General features: G+C 38.4%; 1 protein-coding gene and 1 long non-coding RNA gene across 16 annotated transcripts in view; both read left to right on the forward strand.

Annotated features, from left to right (window-relative positions):
• LOC125771440 (coronin-1C-like) overlaps nucleotides 1–18,567 on the forward strand; it is a 43,747-nt gene extending 25,180 nt beyond the window's left edge. For 6 of the 15 annotated variants that reach the window (XM_049442085.1, XM_049442070.1, XM_049442080.1 and 3 more), the window contains 5 exons: nucleotides 42–362; nucleotides 446–995; nucleotides 1,065–1,420; nucleotides 1,506–1,697; nucleotides 1,774–3,308. In XM_049442085.1, coding sequence (XP_049298042.1) covers nucleotides 42–362; nucleotides 446–995; nucleotides 1,065–1,420; nucleotides 1,506–1,697; nucleotides 1,774–1,908 — 1,554 coding nt within the window. In that variant the 3' untranslated portion in view covers nucleotides 1,909–3,308. Of the gene's footprint in view, nucleotides 1–41; nucleotides 363–445; nucleotides 996–1,064; nucleotides 1,421–1,505; nucleotides 1,698–1,773; nucleotides 3,309–14,538; nucleotides 14,702–14,919; nucleotides 15,223–15,299; nucleotides 15,621–15,704; nucleotides 16,255–16,323; nucleotides 16,680–16,764; nucleotides 16,957–17,032 lie in introns of those variants that run through there. The other 9 variants (XM_049442084.1, XM_049442076.1, XM_049442077.1 and 6 more) reach the window with 9 other exon arrangements.
• LOC125771507 (uncharacterized) lies at nucleotides 7,927–14,421 on the forward strand. The gene is made up of 3 exons (XR_007419318.1): nucleotides 7,927–8,417; nucleotides 11,128–12,028; nucleotides 14,168–14,421. It is a non-coding gene; the product is annotated as an uncharacterized LOC125771507 (long non-coding RNA).
• Nucleotides 18,568–19,244: the final 677 nt, after the last annotated feature.

Here is a 19,244-nt window from a genome sequence, read left to right on the forward strand (position 1 = left end):
AGTTGAGTTGACTTCTTTCCTTTATTTTTTTTGTTGGTTAGATTAAAATCTGGAACATTCCTGAAGGAGGATTGGCTAGCAACCTTACTAGCTACGTGACAGAGCTGGTCGGCCACAAGCGCAAGGTGCTGCACATCGAATGGCACCCAACGGCATCAAATGTGTTGATGAGTGCGGGCTTCGATCATACCGTGTGTGTATGGGACGTTGGAAATACCGAACGACCATTGCTTAATGTCATCGACTGTCACGTTGACATGATCTACAGTCTCGCCATCAATCGAGATGGATCAATGATTGCCACCACTTCGAAGGATAAGAAATTGCGCGTCATCGAACCACGTAGTGGCATTGTCGTCTCGGTAAGGATCTCGGCAGCGTGCGTGTCTTGCAGCCTGATCTAGGCTAGACTGTAATCTCTGTGTTGTTTTTTTTGTTACTTCAGGAGGGCATCTGTCACATGGGTACCAAGTGTTCGAAGGCAGTATTTCTGGACAATGGACGTATCCTCACAACGGGATTCTCGCGCCATTCGGACCGTCAGTACGCCGTGTGGGATCAGCACGATCTGAGGAAACCGCTCACACAGGAGGTGATCGATAGTTCGAGCGGTATCGTCACGCCGTACTACGACTATGACACGCGCATGGTGTACCTAGCTGGCAAGGGTGATGGTAACATCCGCTACTACGAGGTGGTAGACGAACCACCGTATGTGCACTATCTGAACCAATTCCTGTCCGGCCAGCCACAGAAAGCGCTCGGTTTTATGCCAAAGCGTGGTCTCAACGTGCACCAGTGTGAGGTGTTTCGTTTCTACAAGCTACACGCGGCCGGTAACATCTGCGAACCGATCTCGATGATAGTTCCACGCAAATCCACGCTGTTCCAGAGTGATCTCTACCCAGATACGCTAGCGAACGTGCCAGCGATTGGTGCAAAGGAGTGGTTCCAGGGTCGTAACGTGTCCCCAGTACTGATGTCGATGAAGACAGGTAAAATAGGACCGCAAGGACGATACCAAGCTAGTGCATGGTGAATCTATTATCTTCTCTTTATTGTAGGCGAGTCAATCATGATGGAGGTATCGAATGGCAAAACGAACCGCAGCAGTACAGAGTCCAAGATTCAACGCACACATTCCATCCATCTTGCCAACGGAAATCAGACGAACGGAGGCACCAACACTAATGGTCACACTGCAATAACGATTACAAATGGCACGGAACGGAACCACCAGCAGAACGGTACTTACGGATCAAACCTCACCAATGGCAATAATCATTCCTTGAGCATCAAACAGCAGCAACATTCGCTCAACAAAGAGAACGAACTAGACAACCGCAAGATGGATAATAACAATACGAAGAAGTTTGCGTTCCTCTCGCAACCGACCATTCCTGACTATCGACCACAAACGGTATATATAAGCCACATACTTCGGGTTGCTAGCTGAAGATACAACGTGCATCTTGCTTACAATCCCCATCCATTTGTCGTTGCAGATTATCGAGAAAAGCCAGAAAACGTCCACCAACCAGAGTACAAAGTTTCACCAACTGCAGGCAATCTTTGGGCAGCAGACCACAAACCACAAGGACATTGCCAACCTGCAAAACAATCTGCTCAGCAACTCGCGCAACAGCTCCCGGAACAGTTCGCTCGAAAACATTAACCTGCTTAACTCGGAAAATGAGGTAACTAGACGTCGCCTCCACCAACTCCTTCCAAGAGAACATTTTCCTTACAGCTACATTTTCACTTCGTTTGCAGCTGCGGAAGGCATTTAACAAACAGACGGACGAAATAAAGAGTCTACGCAAAACGCTTAACCTTTCGGAGAAGCGTGTGCGCGAGCTGGAAGCGGAAGTGAAGCGGCTACAGCTGCAACTAAAGCAACACCAGTAATTCCGTCGCTAACGTGGGGAGAATGATGGATATACACATTGTGATTGGGATTTGTGATTGTTTCGAAAAGAGAGTTGAATGATTTTTTTTAAATGATTATGTCTCTTTTGCCGGAAGCATTAAATGAATGTGTGTGCGTGTGTGCGTTTTGTGTTTTTCTTTTTTGCATCTTGTCAAGCGTCCGTTACGACAATGTTTGTCGTATTTTTTTGTACACGCTTGTGAAAAGTGATCGCGTAGAATAAGATTAAGATGAAGTGGATGGGAGCAAGGATATGAGGATAATTAGAAGCGACAAAGAAGTATGTTAGTAGGTGTACGAAATTAGTTACCAAGATCACCCAACGGTAAAACGATCGTTCTGCAAGGCGTTTGATTTAAGGAACGATAGCACGATTAACCAAAATACATGCAGCGAACAAATGGGGAAGGATAGGAAGGACATTTTGTGACGTAATTGCTCTGCCAAAACGCTTCTACTACCGAATGCTGGCGCACTATTACAGTAGCCACACTTATACTGACACGTCTGTATATGCGTAACAATAATTGCTTTTAACGATGACTCGCGAAACAAACGAACGATCGAACGGTTCGGCAATAATGCACCGCACAATGATATAGTAGCTTAACATGCTTATAACCCAGAACCATACGTACGCAGGTACAACAGTTTGTGTTCAACAAGTTATGCTGCGAAGAGCATACAATCCCGATTTTAAACCCTCCATCTCATCTGTTCCGTTTTCCCTGCATCTGCTTACGCGAAGAAGCTTTTTGCCTGTGGCTTAGTACTCTAGTAAAGGTCACTAATAATGTAGCACATAGTATTACCCCAGCAACACACAATGATCCTTGGAGGTCTTTTTCATAATCTCTTTTGGAGAAGCATTTATCTCCGCTGGCAGTGGATGCAAGACCGGTGTATCGGGAGAACAATAAGGGATAACAATTGCGAACAGCGCAGTTGTGACAAAAAGACACGCATTTCGGATTTTCATTCTTCAAACAAGAAGTTATACAATTTTAAGGATTAGCAAACCGCGATGGCTTTTTGCCTAGAATGAGTGCATGGAAACGTGTGCCTGTGTTTGAATGTGTATGGATGAAAGTGGTATGTGGAATGAAGTCAGATTGAGTGCATAATTTAAAGAAAGCAAACAGCAAACCCGCTAAATAATGTGAATGTGAAACGCTACAACAAGTGTTCTATATAAGGAGCCTACTGAGCTAGATCGAGCGTGTTCAGCTCACCGACGTTACACCGGACAGCGAGATCACGAGCACCGGGCTTAGTGCGAATTATCGGTGAGATAGCTCAGGATAGCATTTTAGTTGTATTTTTTTGTGTTGTATATGCCGTAATAATAAAATAAAAACGCTCTGTACCTATACCGAAACCGAGTCTTTGTTTTGCGTAAACGCAGTGAACGCTTTCCACGTGTTTTCTCGTTAAAAGATCACCTCGGTAAAAGAAAAACTCTTCCTTCACTCGGTTCCTTAATATATTGTTTCATTCGGGCTCAATTTTGCATTCTGTTTGCTCATTTCGATTCATTTGTGCACTGGTCGGCGTTTGCACTTTTTCCGATTGCGTGACGTTCAAATTAACACTTTTTGAATTTTTTGTAACAAGAGAGCATGACTGGTAACAGGTAGCAGCTACCGGTTAAACCGTTTTTATGCAGCACTGCGGATTGCATACCTTTAGGCGCATAAGCGTCACTATTCGTTACTTGCACAATGGTTCTCCCACATGACAATTATGGTCAAATTAACGTTTATAACTACTAAGGGATATGCGCCGAAGAGGTATGCAATCCACAGAGCTGCGCTGGGTTTTGTGTTACCTGCTACCAGTCATGTTCTCTTGTTATAAAATTTTCAAAAAGTATTAATTTTAACGTCACATTTTCGCCGACCGGATGCGTCCGGTCAGCTTTCGATCGGTATTCTACCGAAGATCGAATATCAACAAAACAAATGGGTGTAGGTGTCTGGTACAATTCTACTGCCTCATAAGAGTTGCGACTAGTTGAATGAAGGAAACTTATTTGAGTGAAAAGAAACTTATTGTGACAATTTCGCATTAAAATAAAACAAATTTTTAAATTTTGTTAAATTGCTCAAAAAAATCATAAGGGGTAAGCCTTATGAAATTTTCGAGTGAAATTTTTTTTGAAATTTTTTTGTTATTTTTGATGCTTTTCTTCTTTTAAAGCATTATTTGAGTGAAAAGAAACTTATTGCAGCATTAAAATATATCAAATTTATAAATTTTGCAATATTACTTCAAAAAAAAACCTAAGGCTATACAGCCTTAGGAGATTGACATATTTATAGAAACATCTGAGACATCTATACAGACATACAGACATCTGAGGGCATGGCCGTCCAAAAAGAAAATTTAGCCATTGATGTCATCTATCGACCACAGGTTAAAGATTGGAGATCCGTTGGATGCTGACCGAGTTATAGGCAAAACTTGGTGCAAAAATGAGCCTAGGAGATTGGCAAATTTATAGATTTTTTTCAATTTTTTAAATATTTTTCATTTTTTTTAAATTTAAAGCATTATTTGAGTGAAAAGAAACTTATTGTGACAATTTCGCATCAAAATAAAACAAATTTTTAAATTTTGTTAAATTGCTCAAAAAAATCATAAGGGGTAAGCCTTATGAAATTTTCGAGTGGAAATTTTTTTTGAAATTTTTTTGTTATTTTTGATGCTTTTCTTCTTTTAAAGCATTATTTGAGTGAAAAGAAACTTATTGCAGCATTAAAATATATCAAATTTATAAATTTTGCAATATTACTTCAAAAAAAAACCTAAGGCTATACAGCCTTAGGAGATTGACATATTTATAGAAACATCTGAGACATCTATACAGACATACAGACATCTGAGGGCATGGCCGTCCAAAAAGAAAATTTAGCCATTGATGTCATCTATCGACCACAGGTTAAAGATTGGAGATCCGTTGGATGCTGACCGAGTTATAGGCAAAACTTGGTGCGAAAATGAGCCTTAGTGGATTGACAAATTTATAGATTTTTTCAATTTTTTTCATTATTTTTTACCTTTTTTTAATTTAAAGCATTGTTTGAGTGAAAAGGAACTAATTGCAACAATTTCGCATTAAAATAAAACAAATTTTTAAATTTTGCTAAATTTCTCAAAAAAATGGCAAGGGGTACCCCTTATGAAATTTTCGAGTGGAAAAATTTTTTGAAATTTTTTTCTGATTTTTTATTCTTTTTTTAATTTAAAGCATTATTTCAGTGAAAAGAAACTTATTGCAACAAACTCGCAATAAAATATATCACATTTAAAAATTTTGCTAAATTGCTCAAAAACATGGTGAGGCCTTATGAAATTTTCGAGTGGAAAATTAACACTTTTTGCTATTTTTGTAACAAGAGAGCATGTCTGGTAGCAGGTAGCAGCTACCGGTTAAACCGTTTTTATGCAGCACTGCGGATTGCATACCTTTAGGCGCATAAGCGTCACTATTCGTTACTTGCACAATGGTTCTCCCACATGACAATTATGGTCAAATTAACGTTTATATCTACTAAGGGATATGCGCCGAAGAGGTATGCAATCCACAGAGCTGCGCTGGGTTTTGTGTTACCTGCTACCAGTCATGTTCTCTTGTTATAAAATTTTCAAAAAGTATTAATTTTAACGTCACATTTTCGCCGACCGGATGCGTCCGGTCAGCTTTCGATCGGTATTCTACCGAAGATCGAATATCAACAAAACAAATGGGTGTAGGTGTCTGGTACAATTCTACTGCCTCATAAGAGTTGCGACTAGTTGAATGAAGGAAACTTATTTGAGTGAAAAGAAACTTATTGTGACAATTTCGCATTAAAATAAAACAAATTTTTAAATTTTGTTAAATTGCTCAAAAAAATCATAAGGGGTAAGCCTTATGAAATTTTCGAGTGAAATTTTTTTTGAAATTTTTTTGTTATTTTTGATGCTTTTCTTCTTTTAAAGCATTATTTGAGTGAAAAGAAACTTATTGCAGCATTAAAATATATCAAATTTATAAATTTTGCAATATTACTTCAAAAAAAAACCTAAGGCTATACAGCCTTAGGAGATTGACATATTTATAGAAACATCTGAGACATCTATACAGACATACAGACATCTGAGGGCATGGCCGTCCAAAAAGAAAATTTAGCCATTGATGTCATCTATCGACCACAGGTTAAAGATTGGAGATCCGTTGGATGCTGACCGAGTTATAGGCAAAACTTGGTGCAAAAATGAGCCTAGGAGATTGGCAAATTTATAGATTTTTTTCAATTTTTTAAATATTTTTCATTTTTTTTAAATTTAAAGCATTATTTGAGTGAAAAGAAACTTATTGTGACAATTTCGCATCAAAATAAAACAAATTTTTAAATTTTGTTAAATTGCTCAAAAAAATCATAAGGGGTAAGCCTTATGAAATTTTCGAGTGAAATTTTTTTTGAAATTTTTTTGTTATTTTTGATGCTTTTCTTCTTTTAAAGCATTATTTGAGTGAAAAGAAACTTATTGCAGCATTAAAATATATCAAATTTATAAATTTTGCAATATTACTTCAAAAAAAAACCTAAGGCTATACAGCCTTAGGAGATTGACATATTTATAGAAACATCTGAGACATCTATACAGACATACAGACATCTGAGGGCATGGCCGTCCAAAAAGAAAATTTAGCCATTGATGTCATCTATCGACCACAGGTTAAAGATTGGAGATCCGTTGGATGCTGACCGAGTTATAGGCAAAACTTGGTGCAAAAATGAGCCTAGGAGATTGGCAAATTTATAGATTTTTTTCAATTTTTTAAATATTTTTCATTTTTTTTAAATTTAAAGCATTATTTGAGTGAAAAGAAACTTATTGTGACAATTTCGCATCAAAATAAAACAAATTTTTAAATTTTGTTAAATTGCTCAAAAAAATCATAAGGGGTAAGCCTTATGAAATTTTCGAGTGAAATTTTTTTTGAAATTTTTTTGTTATTTTTGATGCTTTTCTTCTTTTAAAGCATTATTTGAGTGAAAAGAAACTTATTGCAGCATTAAAATATATCAAATTTATAAATTTTGCAATATTACTTCAAAAAAAAACCTAAGGCTATACAGCCTTAGGAGATTGACATATTTATAGAAACATCTGAGACATCTATACAGACATACAGACATCTGAGGGCATGGCCGTCCAAAAAGAAAATTTAGCCATTGATGTCATCTATCGACCACAGGTTAAAGATTGGAGATCCGTTGGATGCTGACCGAGTTATAGGCAAAACTTGGTGCAAAAATGAGCCTAGGAGATTGGCAAATTTATAGATTTTTTTCAATTTTTTAAATATTTTTCATTTTTTTTAAATTTAAAGCATTATTTGAGTGAAAAGAAACTTATTGTGACAATTTCGCATCAAAATAAAACAAATTTTTAAATTTTGTTAAATTGCTCAAAAAAATCATAAGGGGTAAGCCTTATGAAATTTTCGAGTGGAAATTTTTTTTGAATTTTTTTTGTTATTTTTGATGCTTTTCTTCTTTTAAAGCATTATTTGAGTGAAAAGAAACTTATTGCAGCATTAAAATATATCAAATTTATAAATTTTGCAATATTACTTCAAAAAAAAACCTAAGGCTATACAGCCTTAGGAGATTGACATATTTATAGAAACATCTGAGACATCTATACAGACATACAGACATCTGAGGGCATGGCCGTCCAAAAAGAAAATTTAGCCATTGATGTCATCTATCGACCACAGGTTAAAGATTGGAGATCCGTTGGATGCTGACCGAGTTATAGGCAAAACTTGGTGCGAAAATGGGCCTTAGTGGATTGACAAATTTATAGATTTTTTCAATTTTTTTCATTATTTTTTACCTTTTTTTAATTTAAAGCATTGTTTGAGTCAAAACGAACTAATTGCAACAATTTCGCATTAAAATAAAACAAATTTTTAAATTTTGCTAAATTTCTCTAAAAAATGGCAAGGGGTACCCCTTATGAAATTTTCGAGTGGAAAATTTTTTTGAAATTTTTTTCTGATTTTTTATTTTTTTTATAATTTAAAGCATTATTTGAGTGAAAAGAAACTTATTGCAACAAACTCGCAATAAAATATATCACATTTAAAAATTTTGCTGAATTGCAGAAAAATGAGGAAAATTTTACATTTTCTTAAACAGGGTAAGGAACTTGGTTCCTCGCATAACTTCTGGCACAGACATCTGAGGGCATGGCCGCCCAAGAAGAAAATGTAGGCATTGATGCCATCTATCGACCCCAAGCAAAGATCGGAGATCCGTTAGATACCGACCGAGTTATAGGCAAAATTTGGTGCAAAAATGAGGAAAATTTTACATTTTCTCAAACAGGGTAAGGAACTTGGTTCCTCGCATAACTTCTGGCACAGACATCTGAGGGCATGGCCGTCCAAGAAGAAAATGTAGCCATTGGTGCCATCTATCGACCACAGGTTAAAGATTGGAGATCCGTTAGATACCAACCGAGTTATAGGCAAAACTTGGTGCAAAAATGAGGAAAATTTTACATTTTCTCAAACAGGGTAAGGAACTTGGTTCCTCGCATAACTTCTGGCACAAACATCTGAGGGCATGGCCGTCCACGAAGAAAATGTAGCCATTGGTGCCATCTATCGACCACAGGTTAAAGATTGGCGATCCGTTGGATACCGACCGAGCTATAGGCAAAACTTGGTGCGAAAATGAGCCTTAGTGGATTGACAAATTTATAGATTTTTTCAATTTTTTTCATTATTTTTTACCTTTTTTTAATTTAAAGCATTGTTTGAGTGAAAAGGAACAAATTGCAACAATTTCGCATTAAAATAAAACAAATTTTTAAATTTTGCTAAATTTCTCAAAAAAATGGCAAGGGGTACTCCTTATGAAATTTTCGAGTGGAAAATTTTTTTGAATTTTTTTTCTTATTTTTTATTCTTTTTTTAATTTAAAGCATTATTTGAGTGAAAAGAAACTTATTGCAACAAACTCGCAATAAAATATATCACATTTAAAAATTTTGTTGAATTGCAGAAAAATGAGAAACATTTTACATTTTCTCAAACAGGGTAAGGAACTTGGTTCCTCGCATAACTTCTGGCACAGACATCTGAGGGCATGGCCGTAAAAAGAAAATGTAGCCATTGATGCCATCTATCGACCACAGGCAAAGATTGGAGATCCGTTAGATACCCACCGAGTTATAGGCAAAATTTGGTGCAAAAATGAGGAAAATTTTACATTTTCTCAAACAGGGTAAGGAACTTGGTTCCTCGCATAACTTCTGGCACAAACATCTGAGGGCATGGCCGTCAACGAAGAAATTGTAGCCATTGGTTCCATCTATCGACCACAGGTTAAAGATTGGCGATCCGTTGGATACCGACCGAGCTATAGGCAAAACTTGGTGCGAAAATGGGCCTTAGTGGATTGACAAGTTTATAGATTTTTTCAATTTTTTTCATTATTTTTTACCTTTTTTTAATTTAAAGCATTGTTTGAGTGAAAAGGAACTAATTGCAACAATTTCGCATTAAAATAAAACAAATTTTTAAATTTTGCTAAATTTCTCAAAAAAATGGCAAGGGGTACCCCTTATGAAATTTTCGAGTGGAAAATTTTTTTGAATTTTTTTTCTCATTTTTTATTCTTTTTTTAATTTAAAGCATTATTTGAGTGAAAAGAAACTTATTGCAACAAACTCGCAATAAAATATATCACATTTAAAAATTTTGCTGAATTGCAGAAAAATGAGGAACATTTTACATTTTCTCAAACAGGGTAAGGAACTTGGTTCCTCGCATAACTTCTGGCACAGACATCTGAGGGCATGGCCGTCCAAGAAGAAAATGTAGCCATTGATGCCATCTATCGACCATAGGCAAAGATTGGAGATCCGTTGGATACCGACCGAGTTATAGGCAAAATTTGGTGCAAAAATGAGGAAAATTTTACATTTTCTCAAACAGGGTAAGGAACTTGGTTCCTCGCATAACTTCTGGCACAGACGTCTGAGGGCATGGCCGTCCAAGAAGAAAATGTAGCCATTGATGCCATCTATCGACCCCAAGCAAAGATCGGAGATCCGTTGGATGCTGACCGAGTTATAGGCAAAACTTGGTGCAAAAATGAGGAAAATTTTACATTTTCTCAAACAGGGTAAGGAACTTGGTTCCTCGCATAACTTCTGGCACAAACATCTGAGGGCATGGCCGTCAACGAAGAAAATGTAGCCATTGGTGCCATCTATCGACCACAGGTTAAAGATAGGAGATCCGTTGGATACCGACCGAGCTATAGGCAAAACTTGGTGCGAAAATGGGCCTTAGTGGATTGACAAATTTATAGATTTTTTCAATTTTTTTCATTATTTTTTACCTTTTTTTAATTTAAAGCATTGTTTGAGTGAAAAGGAACAAATTGCAACAATTTCGCATTAAAATAAAACAAATTTTTAAATTTTGCTAAATTTCTCAAAAAAAATGGCAAGGGGTACCCCTTATGAAATTTTCGAGTGGAAAATTTTTTTGAAATTTTTTTCTGATTTTTTATTCTTTTTTTAATTTAAAGCATTATTTCAGTGAAAAGAAACTTATTGCAACAAACTCGCAATAAAATATATCACATTTAAAAATTTTGCTGAATTGCAGAAAAATGAGGAACATTTTACATTTTCTCAAACAGGGTAAGGAACTTGGTTCCTCGCATAACTTCTGGCACAAACATCTGAGGGCATGGCCGTCAACGAAGAAAATGTAGCCATTGGTGCCATCTATCGACCACAGGTTAAAGATAGGAGACCCGTTAGATACCGACCGAGTTATAGGCAAAATTTGGTGCAAAAATGAGGAAAATTTTACATTTTCTCAAACAGGGTAAGGAACTTGGTTCCTCGCATAACTTCTGGCACAAACATCTGAGGGCATGGCCGTCCAAGAAGAAAATGTAGCCATTGATGCCATCTATCGACCCCAAGCAAAGATCGGAGATCCGTTAGATACCGACCGAGTTATAGGCAAAACTTGGTGCAAAAATGAGGAAAATTTTACATTTTCTCAAACAGGGTAAGGAACTTGGTTCCTCGCATAACTTCTGGCACAAACATCTGAGGGCATGGCCGTCCACGAAGAAAATGTGGCCATTGGTGCCATCTATCGACCACAGGTTAAAGATTGGCGATCCGTTGGATACCGACCGAGCTATAGGCAAAACTTGGTGCGAAAATGAGCCTTAGTGGATTGACAAATTTATAGATTTTTTCAATTTTTTTCATTATTTTTTACCTTTTTTTAATTTAAAGCATTGTTTGAGTGAAAAGGAACTAATTGCAACAATTTCTCATTAAAATAAAACAAATTTTTAAATTTTGCTAAATTTCTCAAAAAATTTCAAGGGGTACCCCTTATGAAATTTTCGAGTGGAAAATTTTTTTGAAATTTTTTTCTGATTTTTTATTCTTTTTTAATTTAAAGCATTATTTGAGTGAAAAGAAACTTATTGCAACAAACTCGCAATAAAATATATCACATTTAAAAATTTTGCTGAATTGCAGAAAAATGAGGAACATTTTACATTTTCTCAAACAGGGTAAGGAACTTGGTTCCTCGCATAACTTCTGGCACAGACATCTGAGGGCATGGCCGTCCAAGAAGAAAATGTAGCCATTGATGCCATCTATCGACCATAGGCAAAAATTGGAGATCCGTTGGATACCGACCGAGTTATAGGCAAAATTTGGTGCAAAAATGAGGAAAATTTTACATTTTCTCAAACAGGGTAAGGAACTTGGTTCCTCGCATAACTTCTGGCACAGACATCTGAGGGCATGGCCGTCCAAGAAGAAAATGTAGGCATTGATGCCATCTATCGACCCCATGCAAAGATTGGAGATCCGTTAGATACCAACCGAGTTATAGGCAAAACTTGGTGCAAAAATGAGGAAAATTTTACATTTTCTCAAACAGGGTAAGGAACTTGGTTCCTCGCATAACTTCTGGCACAGACATCTGAGGGCATGGCCGTCAACGAAGAAAATGTAGCCATTGGTGCCATCTATCGACCACAGGTTAAAGATAGGAGATCCGTTGGATACCGACCGAGCTATAGGCAAAACTTGGTGCGAAAATGGGCCTTAGTGGATTGACAAATTTATAGATTTTTTCAATTTTTTTCATTATTTTTTACCTTTTTTTAATTTAAAGCATTGTTTGAGTGAAAAGGAACTAATTGCAACAATTTCGCATTAAAATAAAACAAATTTTTAAATTTTGCTAAATTTCTCAAAAAAATGGCAAGGGGTACCCCTTATGAAATTTTCGAGTGGAAAATTTTTTTGAATTTTTTTTCTCATTTTTTATTCTTTTTTTAATTTAAAGCATTATTTGAGTGAAAAGAAACTTATTGCAACAAACTCGCAATAAAATATATCACATTTAAAAATTTTGCTGAATTGCAGAAAAATGAGAAACATTTTACATTTTCTCAAACAGGGTAAGGAACTTGGTTCCTCGCATAACTTCTGGCACAGACATCTGAGGGCATGGCCGTAAAAAGAAAATGTAGCCATTGATGCCATCTATCGACCACAGGCAAAGATTGGAGATCCGTTAGATACCCACCGAGTTATAGGCAAAATTTGGTGCAAAAATGAGGAAAATTTTACATTTTCTCAAACAGGGTAAGGAACTTGGTTCCTCGCATAACTTCTGGCACAAACATCTGAGGGCATAGCCGTCAACGAAGAAATTGTAGCCATTGGTTCCATCTATCGACCACAGGTTAAAGATAGGAGATCCGTTAGATACCGACCGAGCTATAGGCAAAACTTGGTGCGAAAATGGGCCTTAGTGGATTGACAAGTTTATAGATTTTTTCAATTTTTTTCATTATTTTTTACCTTTTTTTAATTTAAAGCATTGTTTGAGTGAAAAGGAACTAATTGCAACAATTTCGCATTAAAATAAAACAAATTTTTAAATTTTGCTAAATTTCTCAAAAAAATGGCAAGGGGTACCCCTTATGAAATTTTCGAGTGGAAAATTTTTTTGAATTTTTTTTCTCATTTTTTATTCTTTTTTTAATTTAAAGCATTATTTGAGTGAAAAGAAACTTATTGCAACAAACTCGCAATAAAATATATCACATTTAAAAATTTTGCTGAATTGCAGAAAAATGAGGAACATTTTACATTTTCTCAAACAGGGTAAGGAACTTGGTTCCTCGCATAACTTCTGGCACAGACATCTGAGGGCATGGCCGTCCAAGAAGAAAATGTAGCCATTGATGCCATCTATCGACCACAGGCAAAGATCGGAGATCCGTTAGATACCGACCGAGTTATAGGCAAAACTTGGTGCGAAAATGGGCCTTAGTGGATTGACAAATTTATAGATTTTTTCAATTTTTTTCATTATTTTTTACCTTTTTTTAATTTAAAGCATTGTTTGAGTGAAAAGGAACAAATTGCAACAATTTCGCATTAAAATAAAACAAATTTTTAAATTTTGCTAAATTTCTCAAAAAAATGGCAAGGGGTACCCCTTATGAAATTTTCGAGTGGAAAATTTTTTTGAAATTTTTTTCTGATTTTTTATTCTTTTTTTAATTTAAAGCATTATTTCAGTGAAAAGAAACTTATTGCAACAAACTCGCAATAAAATATATCACATTTAAAAATTTTGCTGAATTGCAGAAAAATGAGGAACATTTTACATTTTCTCAAACAGGGTAAGGAACTTGGTTCCTCGCATAACTTCTGGCACAGACATCTGAGGGCATGGCCGTCCAAGAAGAAAATGTAGCCATTGATGCCATCTATCGACCATAGGCAAAAATTGGAGATCCGTTGGATACCGACCGAGTTATAGGCAAAATTTGGTGCAAAAATGAGGAAAATTTTACATTTTCTCAAACAGGGTAAGGAACTTGGTTCCTCGCATAACTTCTGGCACAGACATCTGAGGGCATGGCCGTCCAAGAAGAAAATGTAGGCATTGATGCCATCTATCGACCCCATGCAAAGATTGGAGATCCGTTGGATGCTGACCGAGTTATAGGCAAAACTTTTTGCAAAAATGAGGAAAATTTTACATTTTCTCAAACAGGGTAAGGAACTTGGTTCCTCGCATAACTTCTGGCACAAACATCTGAGGGCATGGCCGTCCACGAAGAAAATGTGGCCATTGGTGCCATCTATCGACCACAGGTTAAAGATTGGCGATCCGTTGGATACCGACCGAGCTATAGGCAAAACTTGGTGCGAAAATGAGCCTTAGTGGATTGACAAATTTATAGATTTTTTCAATTTTTTTCATTATTTTTTACCTTTTTTTAATTTAAAGCATTGTTTGAGTGAAAAGGAACTAATTGCAACAATTTCGCATTAAAATAAAACAAATTTTTAAATTTTGCTAAATTTCTCAAAAAAATGGCAAGGGGTACCCCTTATGAAATTTTCAAGTGGAAAATTTTTTTGAAATTTTTTTTCTCATTTTTTATTCTTTTTTTAATTTAAAGCATTATTTCAGTGAAAAGACTCTTATTGCAACAAACTCGCAATAAAATACTGCGCAAACTGCGCGCCCTCTGTGAAGCGGGCGGTGTAACAGGCCTCGCTGGTAACGGAGGTGGAGCAGGAGGAGGAGGTGTAGGTGGTGGAGGAGGTGCTGAAGAGAAGCGCATCAGCAAAAGTACCGACGACATTGCAGATAGTGACGAGCGCGACATGACCAATACACAGGTAATCCCGAAACCACCAGTACCGTCTAATCCGATCTACTAACAGAACCAGAGTCCCCTAAGGAGGTTACCGTCAAGCGACATCTTCGTTGAACTAAACCCAGCAGAAAAGTCAACTTAATTAACCTATCCTTATGACGTACTAAAAATCAAACACTGCTGACATTACTGATACCTATAACGAACCTTTACGTTCGATGTGTGTTTCCTCCATTGCAGCTATGGTTCCGTGGCGTTCGGCCATCGAAGTTCCGGCACGTGTACGGTTTGCCAACGCGAAAGGAGTGTTGCTACACCGACATCAGTGTGGTGCGCAGTGGCAATGATGGTAACTTCTGTGCCGTCAATCCGACATTTCTGGCAATTGTGGCCGATACGACGTTTGTTGTCATTCCGATTGCCACAACCGGTCGAATCGATTTCCAGTGCTGCAAGGTGATTGGTCATGCGGGTCAGATTCTCGATCTGAAGTGGAACCCCTTTGATGATCACACGATTGCATCTGCCTCTGATGATTGTACGGTAAGTTGAGTTTTTCCCTTTTCTCTTGGAGTTAAGTTGAGTTGACTTCTTTCCTTTGTTTTTTTGTTGTTGGTTAGATTAAAATCTGGAACATTCCTGAAGGAGGATTGGCTAGCAACCTTACTAGCTACGTGACAGAGCTCGTTGGACACAAGCGCAAGGTGCTGCACATCGAATGGCACCCAACGGCATCAAATGTGTTGCTGAGTGCGGGCTTCGATCATACCGTGTGTGTATGGGACGTTGGAAATACCGAACGACCATTGCTTAATGTCATCGACTGTCACGTTGACATGATCTACAGTCTCGCCATCAATCGAGATGGATCAATGATTGCCACCACTTCGAAGGATAAGAAATTGCGCGTCATCGAACCACGCAGTGGCATTGTCGTCTCGGTAAGGATCTCGGCAGCGTGCGTGTCCTGCAGGCTGATCTAGGCTAGACTGTAATCTCTGTGTTGTTTTTTTTTGTTACTTCAGGAGGGCATCTGTCACATGGGTACCAAGTGTTCGAAGGCAGTATTTCTGGACAATGGACGTATCCTCACAACGGGATTCTCGCGCCATTCGGACCGTCAGTACGCTGTGTGGGATCAGCACGATCTGAGGAAACCGCTCACACAGGAGGTGATCGATAGTTCGAGCGGTATTGTCACGCCGTACTACGACTATGACACGCGCATGGTGTACCTAGCTGGCAAGGGCGATGGTAACATCCGCTACTACGAGGTGGTAGACGAACCACCGTATGTGCACTATCTGAACCAATTCCTGTCCGGCCAGCCACAGAAAGCGCTCGGTTTTATGCCAAAGCGTGGTCTCAACGTGCACCAGTGCGAGGTGTTTCGTTTCTACAAGCTACACGCGGCCGGTAACATCTGCGAACCGATCTCGATGATAGTGCCACGCAAATCCACGCTGTTCCAGAGTGATCTCTACCCAGATACGCTAGCGAACGTGCCAGCGATTGGTGCAAAGGAGTGGTTCCAGGGTCGTAACGTGTCCCCAGTACTGATGTCGATGAAGACAGGTAAAATAGGGCCGCAAGGACGATACCAAGCTAGTGCATGGTGAATCTATTATCTTCTCTTTATTGTAGGCGAGTCAATCATGATGGAGGTATCGAATGGCAAAACGAACCGCAGCAGTACAGAGTCCAAGATTCAACGCACACATTCCATCCATCTTGTCAACGGAAATCAGACGAACGGAGGCACCAACACTAATGGTCACACTGCAATAACGATTACAAATGGTACGGATCGGAACCACCAGCAGAACGGTACTTACGGATCAAACCTCACCAATGGCAATAATCATTCCTTGAGCATCAAACAGCAGCAACATTCGCTCAACAAAGAGAACGAACTAGACAACCGCAAGATGGATAATAACAATACGAAGAAGTTTGCGTTCCTCTCGCAACCGACCATTCCTGACTATCGACCACAAACGGTATATATAAGCCACATACTTCGGGTTGCTAGCTGAAGATACAACGTGCATCTTGCTTACAATCCCCATCCATTTGTCGTTGCAGATTATCGAGAAAAGCCAGAAAACGTCCACCAACCAGAGTACAAAGTTTCACCAACTGCAGGCAATCTTTGGGCAGCAGACCACCAACCACAAGGACATTGCCAACCTGCAAAACAATCTGCTCAGCAACTCGCGCAACAGCTCCCGGAACAGTTCGCTCGAAAACATTAACCTGCTTAACTCGGAAAATGAGGTAACTAGACGTCGCCTCCTCCAACTCCTTCCAAGAGAACATTTTCCTTACAGCTACATTTTCACTTCGTTTGCAGCTGCGGAAGGCATTTAACAAACAGACGGACGAAATAAAGAGTCTACGCAAAACGCTTAACCTTTCGGAGAAGCGTGTGCGCGAGCTGGAAGCGGAAGTGAAGCGGCTACAGCTGCAACTAAAGCAACACCAGTAATTCCGTCGCTAACGTGGGGAGAATGATGGATATACACATTGTGATTGGGATTTGTGATTGTTTCGAAAAGAGAGTTGAATGATTTTTTTTAAATGATTATGTCTCTTTTGCCGGAAGCATTAAATGAATGTGTGTGCGTGTGTGCGTTTTGTGTTTTTCTTTTTTGCATCTTGTCAAGCGTCCCTTACGACAATGTTTGTCGTATTTTTTTGTACACGCTTGTGAAAAGTGATCGCGTAGAATAAGATTAAGATGAAGTGGATGGGAGAAAGGATATGAGGATAATTAGAAGCGACAAAGAAGTATGTTAGTAGGTGTACGAAATTAGTTACCAAGATCACCCAACGGTAAAACGATCGTTCTGCAAGGCGTTTGATTTAAGGAACGATAGCACGATTAACCAAAATACATGCAGCGAACAAATGGGGAAGGATAGGAAGGACATTTTGTGACGTAATTGCTCTGCCAAAACGCTTCTACTACCGAATGCTGGCGCACTATTACAGTAGCCACACTTATACTGACACGTCTGTATATGCGTAACAATAATTGCTTTTAACGATGACTCGCGAAACAAACGAACGATCGAACGGTTCGGCAATAATGCACCGCACAATGATATAGTAGCTTAACATGCTTATAACCCAGAACCATACGTACGCAGGTACAACAGTTTGTGTTCAACAAGTTATGCTGCGAAGAGCATACAATCCCGATTTTAAACCCTCCATCTCATCTGTTCCGTTTTCCCTGCATCTGCTTACGCGAAGAAGCTTTTTGCCTGTGGCTTAGTACACTAGTAAAGGTCACTAATAATGTAGCACATAGTATTACCACAGCAACACACAATGATCCTTGGAGGTCTTTTTCATAATCTCTTTTGGAGAAGCATTTATCTCCGCTGGCAGTGGATGCAAGACCGGTGTATCGGGAGAACAATAAGGGATAACAATTGCGAACAGCGCAGTTGTGACAAAAAGACACGCATTTCGGATTTTCATTCTTCAAACAAGAAGTTATACAATTTTAAGGATTAGCAAACCGCGATGGCTTTTTGCCTAGAATGAGTGCATGGAAACGTGTGCCTGTGTTTGAATGTGTATGGATGAAAGTGGTATGTGGAATGAAGTCAGATTGAGTGCATAATTTAAAGAAAGCAAACAGCAAACCCGCTAAATAATGTGAATGTGAAACGCTACAACTAGTGTTCTATATAAGGAGCCTACTGAGCTAGATCGAGCGTGTTCAGCTCACCGACGTTACACCGGACAGCGAGATCACGAGCACCGGGCTTAGTGCGAATTATCGGTGAGATAGCTCAGGATAGCATTTTAGTTGTATTTTTTTGTGTTGTATATGCCGTAATAATAAAATAAAAACGCTCTGTACCTATACCGAAACCGAGTCTTTGTTTTGCGTAAACGCAGTGAACGCTTTCCACGTGTTTTCTCGTTAAAAGATCACCTCGGTAAAAGAAAAACTCTTCCTTCACTCGGTTCCTTAATATATTGTTTCATTCGGGCTCAATTTTGCATTCTGTTTGCTCATTTCGATTCATTTGTGCACTGGTCGGCGTTTGCACTTTTTCCGATTTGGTGACGTTCAAATTAACACTTTTTGAAATTTTTGTAACAAGAGAGCATGACTGGTAACAGGTAGCAGCTACCGGTTAAACCGTTTTTATGCAGCACTGCGGATTGCATACCTTTAGGCGCATAAGCGTCACTATTCGTTACTTGCACAATGGTTCTCCCACATGACAATTATGGTCAAATTAACGTTTATAACTACTAAGGGATATGCGCCGAAGAGGTATGCAATCCACAGAGCTGCGCTGGGTTTTGTGTTACCTGCTACCAGTCATGTTCTCTTGTTATAAAATTTTCAAAAAGTATTAATTTTAACGTCACATTTTCGCCGACCGGATGCGTCCGGTCAGCTTTCGATCGGTATTCTACCGAAGATCGAATATCAACAAAACAAATGGGTGTAGGTGTCTGGTACAATTCTACTGCCTCATAAGAGTTGCGACTAGTTGAATGAAGGAAACTTATTTGAGTGAAAAGAAACTTATTGT

This window comes from Anopheles funestus, chromosome 3RL, assembly GCF_943734845.2.
Source record: "Anopheles funestus chromosome 3RL, idAnoFuneDA-416_04, whole genome shotgun sequence".
Lineage (NCBI taxonomy): Eukaryota > Metazoa > Arthropoda > Insecta > Diptera > Culicidae > Anopheles > Anopheles funestus.